At 45.7% G+C, this 12,215-nt stretch overlaps 1 protein-coding gene across 1 annotated transcript in view; it reads left to right on the top strand.

Annotated features, from left to right (window-relative positions):
• Positions 1–1,311: 1,311 nt before the first annotated feature.
• Positions 1,312–12,215, top strand: part of LOC310786013 (uncharacterized protein) — a 32,277-nt gene continuing 21,373 nt past the window's right edge. The window contains exons 1-5 of the mRNA XM_083647199.1: positions 1,312–1,343; positions 1,599–1,694; positions 1,778–1,833; positions 2,057–2,223; positions 4,275–4,456. Of these exons, the coding sequence (XP_083503325.1) occupies positions 1,318–1,343; positions 1,599–1,694; positions 1,778–1,833; positions 2,057–2,223; positions 4,275–4,456 (527 nt within the window). The 5' untranslated portion in view covers positions 1,312–1,317. The remainder of the gene's footprint in view (positions 1,344–1,598; positions 1,695–1,777; positions 1,834–2,056; positions 2,224–4,274; positions 4,457–12,215) is intronic.

The following is a 12,215-nucleotide window of genomic DNA, read 5'->3' as shown; positions in this document are numbered from 1 at the left end:
TGGACATCATCACACACACACACACACACAGCATGCATCTGCTGCAGCTTTGGTCCCTGGACATCATCACACACACACACACACACACACACACACACACACACACACACACACACACACACACACACACACACACACACACACACACACACACACACACACACACACAGGATGCATCACGGAAAGATACCACTCACTAGTCAATGTTGTCAGCATTTTCCTCAACCACAAACAAATCACTGACTATACACAGTGGTGACCGCCCTGGGGGAATCCTCAAAAACAAGCCCCTATACACACACACCAACGACCACACTGGCTTTACCTTTCATAAAAGTTCCACTGACACTTCAGTTAGTCTATAAGGCACAGCTTGATGGATCAAGACAGGTTACTGGATGCTGATTTATCCACTTTCAAAGTGGGAGACTGCATGTGTGTGATAAGAGTGAATGGACGTGTGAGCTGAGCATGCTACATTTGTGTTAGCGATACAAGGCGTTATCGTGATGACCGATGTTCTGAAGGGGTTACTTGCTTGGTTTCGGTAGGTAGAAACTTCCCATTGACTTCTGTTCTCACTTATATAGCCAGTGTGCCATCTAGGTGGTCGACACCTATAGTCTATGTAGACAAGATACAGAAATTAGGGGGGGATGGGGGATCCTAAATGTGTTTTGTGTAGTTACATCAATTTACTTTAATTTTTTGTTAATTCTTTGAGTGTTTTTGTCATTTTGTTCTTTATTCTTTTAATCTTTGAGGATCAACAAATGGAAAATGCAATATCCTGCCATGACTTTTTTCTTTTACAAAAATGATCTACTACTAAAATATAGCACTGTTGACTAAATGAATTTATATAATGAATCCTATATTTTCGAGAGACTGAAAAAAACACACAAAAACAAACAAAATAGCCTACACAGAAATTGACCATGCACATGCACAGCATATATCACACAGAATACAAAACATTCTCTTTAGCCCTGCCGCCGTGTAATCAGAGAACGTCAAACGAAGACTCGTTGTCGGAATTTTACAGTTGAGGCAATGACAACAGCAAGTGAGTCAAGAGTGCAGCAGGCACAGGCAGACTGTGTACGTCTTTGGTATTTAGGAACCTGCACCAGCAGGCCCTCAACGTCAAAGCATCCCACCTTGCCTGCCAGCTTAAATGCGTGCACAAAAGCGGTGTCTAATAACTACAGACACCATAACACAGAAACATTAGCTACTCGAAGGACATTTCTGAGCGATGCCAAAATGCCCAAACTCTTATTTTCAAAGATTCGGATGTATGAGTTTAAGGAACTAATGCAAAATGTGAAGCGGCCCAGAAGGTGAGCCGGTATCTAATAACAATTACAGTGATTTGTATAATGTAGCTTTTAAAGGGCGGATAGCTTGAATCGTGTTTGGAAGAAAATCAGGTGTAGTAAATCTGTTCATGTGTATGCAAGTCATATTCAACTTCAACTTTCGCTTTAGTACATATTGTCATTGGGTTTTAGGGTAATTATTTATAATTGTAAGTAATTATTTATGTTCTATAGATGTTTATAAAAGTTAAGATTTCCACATCTTTTGTTTTGCAGGGTTGATATTGTTCTAAGCCGAAGGAGACGGAAGACAGACATTCAGTGTATTATGGTGCAAAAATCAAACCATGATATATCTCCCTCACAGCTCAGGTACGTACAGTATGTGCTAATGGCAAAGATTCTTCCCACAACAATTTGATGTGTGAATTAATCAACATTTTTCTTCTTTACAGCTCTCAAGCTGATCGTAAACTCCACCCTACTCTGGAAAACTTGTTACGGGATAAAAGTAAGAACCAGTGTTTGCTTTAAAAAAAGAATACAATACAATATGATACAAAAAAGAATACATCGAGCAGTCACCCACACCACGCATAAACGGTAAACAAAGCATTCCAGGGAAAAACCTTCCAAAGTATTTGTAGATTAGTGTTATCCACCTTCCAAAACAAGACAAATTTGACTGTTATAATAATTACATGCTCTTTTTCCAAACCCTTCCCCCTATACAGAGTATGTAGCAGCATTTCGTGCTTTTCTCCAGTCTGAGTTCAGTGAAGAGAACATGGAGTTCTGGCTGGCATGTGAAGAGTTCAGGGTGACCAGCTCACCAGGTGATCTTTGCTGGAAAGCAGAGGAGATCTACCAGGAGTTCATCCAGCCGACTGCCTGCAGAGAGGTCAGTCTGTCCACCTGTCAAACCAGCTGTGATGTGTTATGGTAGCTGGAGGAATAGCCAGCAGACATTAAATGGTTTTAGCTCTGTCTTTACCCAACAAGCATTTGATGGATGGACAAATGCTGGAGGCATCCAGTTCCGAATCAACACAATATTTCTTTTTTTATTCGTTTTTTTTTTTTTTTTTTTTAAGATGATACAGGTGTTGAAGTAAGCGATGCAGGTTTAGGAGCAATCAGCTGAGAAAATGTAATGGAAAAACTATCACATTATGGACCTCGGCAAATCTCACGACTTTTCTGGTGCTCATACCAGTTTATGAAGAAATAGCTGAGAATGAGCATGCCTTGAGTTTACCTTGCTTCATGTTGTTATGCTATAGGCTTCCCAAACATGAGTAACTGACTATCATATATCAACATTCATCTCCTTCTACCCATAAAACCTTGTGTTTTTGTCCCTGCCTACCAAAACGAGGGTCGCAGGTTCGAGCCCCCGTGTTCCCTCCGGCTTGGTCGGGCGTCCATACAGGCACAATTGGCCATGTCTGCGGGTGGGACGTCGTATTACAGTAAGGGTCACTCGGGGTGCCTGTTCGGGGGGAGGGAAACTGGGGGGAATAGTGTGATCCTCCCACGGGACAGCGGGGGGAATTGGAAGTACAATGACTAAACATGCTTAGTAAATAACAGTAAATAAAGGCCCAAACCCAATTCTTATTTTTACCCCTACCCCTTGTTTTCGAGTGCCCCTCGCTTTTCCCCTTGCCCTTCAAAATGGAGCCATAAGGGGGAGGGATTGAAATCAATTACCTAGGAAGTGGGACACCACCTACATCATCATTTTGCCAAACTGGCATATTAATTATTTCTGGTTCAAATAGATTGAATGAAGTCTGCAGATTCTCCTAGAAAGATACCCCACCCCCCCCCACCCATCGTATTGCATATATTTCCACAAACTAAATAATTAAATTCCAGAGACAAACATACTTATTAAGATTTAAATTCAGGAGAGAACTGTTGTACAAAGTTTTAATAAACAATATACTATTGTATTAATTGCCTGGTTTGCTCAGGAGTCACAAAACATGATTATAATAACATTTGAAGGCTATAGGATATATTCAAATTTACGTTTTCAGACATGTAAAATGCCAACAATTTATTCTGGCGATTGGGTTGCTTATAATCGGGATATAACCATCCCATGTACAGGGTTTTCGCTAGGTCCGGTGTCCAAAAATAATTGATTTTAGTGGACAAATATGTTGCTTTTCTCTATAGCTCTATGATCACATGTCAATAAACAGTGTTAAACGCATTGCCAGAGCTGGGAAGTGAACGCCCATATCGCTATCTTAAAAGAACTAACCCAAAACTTGTTTAATTTTTTGGGGAATATCTTCCTTTAATGTAGATACAAACCGCTGGGTCAGATTGTTGAAACGTGCATTTCAAAACTCACTATTTGCAAAGATCGCCACACGTCATCCACAGCATCCACAGTCCTTGTATCTACATTAAACTCAGATATTCACATTTGTTTGTAACTTTTGGTTGATTTTTTTATTTATTATTGGCGGCCTAGCCCTCACTTTGGAGTGTCAGGCAGGGGCGTAGGCAGAAATTCAATTATGGGTGGGCCTGGATAAAATTGGGTGGGCCTGGATAAAATTGGTGGGGCAATTGCATGATGAAATTTTGCGCGCAAAGCGCGCAAAATTCCTAGATGTCATGAAGTTGTCATGCATTAGACTCTGGAGATGATGTGCCCTGCGTTTTTAAGCTACAAAACCATTAGCTAGCAAGGCAGCAGCAAGTTTGCCTCTAGAAAACAACCAATTAAAAAAAGGAAAAAAAAAGTGGGTGGGCCTGTGCCTACCCAGGCCCACCCGTAGATACGCCCCTGGTGTCAGGTCCTGGAAAATCTGCGTTTGGAGGGCCAGATTCACCCTATAGCTCTGATGTCAACAATAATGGGAGGGAAGTGGTAGCGGCAAGGAGTGTATTGGGATTGAATGTGTTTTCTATGTGTTTCTCCACCTATAGGTCAATGTTGACCACTATATTAGAGAAAAGATCAAGACTTCCTTGGAGGAGCCCAGTGTCTCCTGCTTTGCTGAGGCCCAGAGACATGTGTACCAGCTGATGGAGAGAGACTCTTGTCCCAGGTTCCTCCGCTCAGATGCTTACCTGAGTCTACGGCGCAAGACCAGGACCCTGTGGTTTATGTAGCCCATGTACTTCTTTTGGGTCTTTTTCCTGTTTTGCTGAAATTAAACAGGTTATCACCACCCACCCCCCACCCCCGGACATGCCCTTACAGAAAAAACACATGAACTACACATCTGCAAAATCACATGGGCAAGATACTGAACCCCAAATTGCTCCCGTTGGTGTGCCAGCACCCTGCGTGGTAGCCTGCCGCCATCGGTGTGTGAATGGGTGAATGTACCTACTGACTGTAAAGCGCTTTGGATAAAAGCGCTATATAAATGCAGGTCATTTACCATTTACTTGTGATCACGTGCAAAATCACATGTTTCACCACATGTGGTGAACATGTGGACACATGTGAAACTCAAGGGTGTGTGGCAACTCTGATGCAAGCCAAGACACGAAAAGCAGGTTTAAACGCAAGGAGCGTTGTTTTATTCATTATTCAATTCAAAAACCAACTAAAATTCTTCCCTTCTCGGGGCTGTCCATTCAAAGTCTCAATCCAGGCAGGTGGGGTTCACCTAACAGGTGAGTCACCGCAGATGAGCTTTCTCCATAACATTGCATCAAGCGCTCCAGTACATTGCCTGGCTCGCTTCCTCTGGTGAGTGCTCCAGCCTGTGGCCGGGCTCACTTCCTCTGCTACATGCTCCAGTCCTCTGATACATTCTCCAGTAGATTGCCTTAGTTACATGCTCCAGCATCTTGCCTATGGACGAGAGGAGAGATGAGCGCTCAGAGAATATCATACACTTAACAGCAGAAGCATTAAGGAGAGGAGTGTAAATATCACCTACCGCCCGACAGCAAGGAGAGGACCCCCTCTCTCGAGGAGAGCCAGCCACACAGTGAACCTTCAGAGCTCCGTCTGCTATCTAGTCGAGCTGATTGTAGAATCAGTCTCAGCCGTGTGAGCCGCTCCTAACAGCGTGCAGCTGCGAGCGTCGCTCCTAACAGCGCGCAGCTGCGAGCGGTCCCACTGATTCAGCAGCTAAATGGGGAACTACCTCTTACTGCTGACGCGGAACCCCGGCTCTGATGTCACTGTCGTGGCTGGCCGTCCTCCCACTCTCACCTGCCGGGGGTTAGGCTGCCGAGACCCCACATATCCTCCCCCTAAGCTCGCTGCCCGTGCGGCGAGCTTCCATATCTCTTTTCCATGTCTCCTGCTTCCTCGCGGCGGGACCTGGCATCGGCGAGTTGTATCTCTTCCTCCGAGTCATCATCCTCCTCGTCTTCATCGTCATCATCGCTTTCTGGGCTGCTTTGCCGTCCTTGACAGCTGGCGCAGCTTTAGCTGGAGTGGCTGGCTTGCGGAGGGGATAGCTCGGGGTAGAGCGCATCATGTCCCCGCTGACTTGGTGGTTCTTCAATAACGTCACCAAGCCACACAGCCACCCATCCTCCCCCTAAAAAATTGTCCTCCTTTTTCCCAGCTTTAAACGCTCTGGGTAGCGCATCATGTCCCTGCTGAAACATTTTTTTCCCATGCTCATTTTCTGCTTTCTTTCTGGCGTCGGCCGTGCGGAGGGGATCGCTCTGGATCTCTTCTTCTCCTTTCTTTCGGGCGTCGGCCTTGCGGAGGGGATCGCTCTGGGTGGAGCGCATCCCGTCCCCGCTGACTTGGTGGTTCTTCCATAACTCACCCCAGGCGTTCAGCGAGGAGGGGCTCCCCTGGGCTGCATCCTGTCTGGCGTCGGGCGGACCTTCGTCTCCGGCCGAGCTTTCGGACCCCGGTCCTTCGGAATCCGTCCGGAAGGCTGGGCAGGCGAGGCGCTGACGGGGAATCCGTTTCCCCTCGTCGGGGGGATCAGGGCGCGGCTCGCTCTGCGTGGGGCCCGGTGGCGGCGGCTGACGGCGGCGGCTGTCCCGGCCGGGTCGGTCCTGAGTGGCTGGCGTTTTCTGGCGTCGGGCGGCAAGGAGCGTAGGCCTCGGTCTATGACGAGTTTTTCTCTACAGGGGGTCTCCCCGAAGAGCTCCCAGTCGGCCTCGACGTCCTCATCGGGCTCTGCTTGGTGAGCACGTCTCCGGGGGCCCGTAAAGTAATTTCGTCTTTCTCTACTTTTTTTTTTCCCCAATTCTTTTACGACCTGCTGTAGTTCACTTTGGCTTTTTATCAGCGCCACTAGAGCCAGCTTTTGCTCCCTAGTGCGTGAGGTTGGCGTTGAATCAGAGTGCCTGCATTCTCCACCACTTGTGGCAACTCTGATGCAAGCCAAGACACGAAAAGCAGGTTTAAACGCAAGGAGCGTTGTTTTATTCATTATTCAATTCAAAAACCAACTAAAATTCTTCCCTTCTCGGGGCTGTCCATTCAAAGTCTCAATCCAGGCAGGTGGGGTTCACCTAACAGGTGAGTCACCGCAGATGAGCTTTCTCCATAACATTGCATCAAGCGCTCCAGTACATTGCCTGGCTCGCTTCCTCTGGTGAGTGCTCCAGCCTGTGGCCGGGCTCACTTCCTCTGCTACATGCTCCAGTCCTCTGATACATTCTCCAGTAGATTGCCTTAGTTACATGCTCCAGCATCTTGCCTATGGACGAGAGGAGAGATGAGCGCTCAGAGAATATCATACACTTAACAGCAGAAGCATTAAGGAGAGGAGTGTAAATATCACCTACCGCCCGACAGCAAGGAGAGGACCCCCTCTCTCGAGGAGAGCCAGCCACACAGTGAACCTTCAGAGCTCCGTCTGCTATCTAGTCGAGCTGATTGTAGAATCAGTCTCAGCCGTGTGAGCCGCTCCTAACAGCGTGCAGCTGCGAGCGTCGCTCCTAACAGCGCGCAGCTGCGAGCGGTCCCACTGATTCAGCAGCTAAATGGGGAACTACCTCTTACTGCTGACGCGGAACCCCGGCTCTGATGTCACTGTCGTGGCTGGCCGTCCTCCCACTCTCACCTGCCGGGGGTTAGGCTGCCGAGACCCCACAGGTGGTTATCCAGTCTAAATCCATAAAGTGACTTTATCGACACAATGTGCTACAGTAGGCCTACCATGTGCCAGTGTTGCCACTGCTTTTCAAAAAATACTTTTCTGAAGACTCAAAACGAAAGCAACCCCCAAAACTCACTCACTCACACACACACACACACACACACACACACACACACACACACACACACACACACACACACACACACACACACACACACACGCACACGCACACGCACACACACACACACACACACACACACACACACGCACACACACACACACAAAAACGGAAGTCCATGAGTTTCACAAGTGTGTCACATTTGCACTTTATGTACATAAATGTCAGTGGCTTTTTATGTTTGTGGCTCTTTTGGATTTCTTAGTTGTTGTTTTTAGAGGAGTTACAGCTGTTGTTTGACCAAGCATCTGAGACAATCCTCCCAAATCATATAGGCCTTTTTCCTTGGAGAGTGCACATCTTTCACTTGCTCTAAAACTGAATCTGAAACCATGTTTTTGAAAATGTGCAGCAGATAAGATATATTGATGGAATGAGAAGAATGAGATGGAACAACAGTGGAGATAGAAATATCATTTTGAAGTGAGAAGTAATGTCAGAGAAACGGATGTGCACGTAGGGATAAACAAATGTCATTATCATGTGTCTGTGATTCATAGGACGTGCAGTGTTTTTGTGTTGGTCGAAATAATACAGTGAGTGTGACACATTGCAGTGGATGGTAGAGGAAGGACTCAGGAACAGTGCTGTGTAGCCACATGCTGGCTGACAATTGAATAAGAAATGGCTAACTGGTATGTAGAATGAAAGGACCTTGAATGTCGTTAAAAGTTCTTCATATGGAAAGAAAACTTGTCTTTATTTCATTCCTCTTTACAATAAATGCATATTAAAGTCCACTCTGAATATTTGTCACTTTTTCATGATTTCCAAAATGTATTTCACTTTCCAACTTTTGATTAATTTCCTAAATGGGCAGATTTGTATTTCCATACGGTAAAATGTTATGGGAAAGGTTTATATTTATCCTTTTCTATGACACCGACTAAAATGGAGACAGACAGGGCATAACGTGATGATCAGCAGTTTCCACTGCTCAGAGCAATCGCTCTGTTTTGGTCACATGTCTGATGTCTCCACTAATTAGGCGAAGAGAGGATCGTATCCAAGACAGCAAGAGGGTTACCAAGCTGGAAAAATAGAGCCCTGCCACCCTTGACCCCTTTCTGAAAAAGGCCTTATTCCTGAAAGTTGTGCCTTAAACAGAAGTAGTGAGGCAGCTAATAATAACTCGGGCGTGTGACCTGGAACACTGGCTGCTGGATTGGGGTCACTCATCAGGCAACGAATCAGCCTGACTGTGGCCCCTCGTTAGGAGAATCATCTCATCACCCGCAGACAGCGATGGGGGTGAGGTACACGTAATGCTTCACTTAAATAATCTGAAATACCTCATCTGAAAGAGTACAGCCTATACTCGGGTAAAAGTCTAAAGATGTCTATTTAATTTTCCACTCAAAAGGAAAGTATTTGGGAGAGTTTAGCGGGTTAATGCCCTCAATCGTCAAAGTGAAAGCCCACACGAGGTTGTCATATTTCACTTCTAAAAGTTATATGGGTTGGTGGTCCACTTTTGCAGGCACTGATTGCTTTTTATATCGTGGCAGGTGTTAGGGGTTCGGTCCCACCGGGTCCACCCTTGTTAAAATGTAAGTCATTCTGGAAAAGAGCTCAAATCAAACGCCATTGCTTAGGCAAGGTACAACTGGGCTGTTTGCTACAGTAAGGCACAGCAGATATGACCATAAACAGACAGTCTTGTATATGAAATTATATTGTGCTCAGTATTGTAGTTTTATTATTCATAATTAATGCTATATATATATATATATATATATTTTTTTTTTTATAGCAAATGTCACTCTGGGTACACTGGGCTGCAAGGGGATGTTCCAGATAACATGTCTCACATCTCCTGCATCACATGGTGCACTATTCTTCACACACAATCTGTCAGTGTTTTCTCTGAGCCCAACACAGTCACCATGGTAACAAAGGGGAAGTGATAATAAATGGTGCATTGCCGTCTGTGGCGCGGTGTTGCTCAAGACAAGCCAGACAACTTTAAGGAACTTCGCTAACAGATCTGAACACTCCACTGCAATGCATTAACCCCTGTAGGAGCTTTGTAACTGTATTATATGTGCCACTACATGTAAAGGCAGCTCAACACTGAACATTTTCTTCTTTGTTCTTATTGTGAAATCGAGTGTGACGAGGAGATCTCTGTTAACTTCATCATGTTTGGTGGTGACGACTCTTAGCGATGCTTCAGTACTTCTATCCGTCTTTGGGCAAAGGATGGAGTGCGCTACATCAGTGAAGCCAAGCCAAAGGGCATGAGCATCAGGCAGGGGACAGCTTGTGCCGCCGGGTGGCGAGCAGTGGGTGCTCAGGGGTGTGAGAGAACGGGGAAAAAATGGCGCTTACCACCTTCAGATATTAAGACACTGATGTGAGATCACCATCTAAATGATTTTGTTTGCTGCTCCTAGATCTGCCTCCCCTTCCTCTTTAAAGTAAACCTAACATGTATTGGTTGTGGTGAAACACGTAGAGGTTGGAAGTAATTGATTACATTTAGGCCTACTCTTGTTACTGTAATGAATTCCATCTGCATCAAACCTGTACAACCATGAAGAGAAATAGCCATGACATTAAAAGCTCAAATGTAGCCACGATAGCATTAGCCTGGTAAACCATCCGGTCACGTGAACTCACATTCTGCTTCGTTCTGCATTTCCGTGTGGCCTCCAGCCCTGCGCGGGCGCTTTCAGAAATTGCAGAGTTCACTAGCCAATCAGGTACCTGCCTCGTAGTTGACATCGTAACCAGCCAATCAGGAACATCAACGTCCATCGAGTTTAAACAGCCATAAGTGCAGTTATTACAGAAATAGACTCAATAACAACAATTAAACAATAACAGGAGTATGCAACAGCGGAGTTACTTGGCGGAAAATAAGTTTTCGCCGTTCACCCGAGTGGATTTGGATTTATATAATAGATATTAATTAATAATAATATTTAGATAATCAGTTTGAACTCCAACCTGAAAACAAGCAAAACGGGGCACTGAAATGATTGTATTTATGTCTAGTCAAAAGCTTATTTTCCGACACACAGCGGCACATTATGCTTATTAGATAATAGAGAGAACATGAATTAGCGATATAACGCACCTCCGTGCTGCTGACAGCCTGCTCTGTTTGCTGTCCATCACAGTAGATAGCACCTCCCACTTTATCTCCTGCTGCTCTTTGCAATCCATATATGATGTCATTCTATAATACGAGCGGCAATTGAATTCAAATGGAATCTGATCATATCTATAGGCTACGCTAGGCTGCTACACAACAGACTGAGTCAACTCTGACCTGCCCCGGATGTGCTTGAGAAACGCTTCTGTTTGGTAACAGAAGAAGAAGAGAAGCACAGAAGAAGAACAGAAGTACATCCGGGGCAGGTCAGAGTTGACTCAGTCTGTTGTGTAGCTATGGTGCAGTAGGCGCGTGCAGGCGGGAGATCGTGGGATTGACTCCAGCCTCCACCCCATGGAAGCTAGCCCTTGCCTTGGGTTGCTGTGCAGACTGTCAACATAACGTTGGTTACATTCAGCAGTGCAGTGGCAAATAGAGAGGTAAACTATCCAAGGTGAGTAGTTTACCCACCTTGCTTCCCCTCATTGATTGATACAGTTGATCTGAAAATAGGTGAGTAAACTCTCTGCCTCATTTCAAAGAGGTGGGTAAACTGTGTTTACTTGCGTTTAGCCTCCATGTTACATTGGTGCTGTTGACCTGGATGCCCAGTGGGTATATAGAGTGAGTTTAGGGAGGTGAGTGTAACCGAGTGGATGTGAGTCCTCGTGACTCCCGAGTGCTAGCGAGTTGTTGGTTAAACTCGCTCCCCAGTAAAGGCTCGTTAACCAGCTCTGCCAAGGGAGTTAGCTCAGCTAGCCCTCTTGGCATTGTGGTTAGCATGTGCACCTGGCAGGTGGGAGATTGGGCCCTGGGCAAGCCCTTAGTGTGGGTTTGCTTTGCGGACTGTCAACACAACAAAGGTTACACTCCCCTCTCATTTTCTCTCTCCCGTACACCTACACACACACACACACACACACACACACACACACACACACACACACACACACACACACACACACACACACACACACACACACACACCTACACACACACACACACACACACCTACACACACCTACACACACACACACACACACACACACACACACACACCTACACACACACACACACACACACACACACACACCTACACACACACACACACACACACACACACACACACACACACACACACACACACACACACACACACACACACACACACACACACACACACACACACACACAGATATTGCATTACTGTAGTACTTGTGAGGACCTGCATTCCCTAACCTCAACCTCAACCTCCCGTTAATAACCCTTATCAGGACCCATCCAACCCTTACCTTTACCTAAACCTAATCCTAATGAATTAACCCCAAATCAAAAACCTAAACTAACCCTATAGAGTCCCAATTCTAATCTTAACCCCAAATCCTAACACTACCCTAAGCCCACCGAGGAGTGAGGAATTGGCAAAGTTCCTCATTCTACCCTTGTAAGGGCATTTGGTACAACTCGCGCACATTATTCTGCCTTCCACTGCAGGTTTCCGGTCTGGTACAGCCTATAGGCGTACGTTTGGAGGTGAACTTGGGTCCATGAAGTAA

The sequence above is a fragment of the Poromitra crassiceps genome, assembly GCF_964638095.1.
Source record: "Poromitra crassiceps genome assembly, chromosome: 12".
NCBI classification, from domain to species: Eukaryota; Metazoa; Chordata; class Actinopteri; order Beryciformes; family Melamphaidae; genus Poromitra; species Poromitra crassiceps.
The sequence above is the reverse complement of the archived record's forward strand: the minus strand, read 5'-3'. Positions and strand labels throughout refer to the sequence as shown.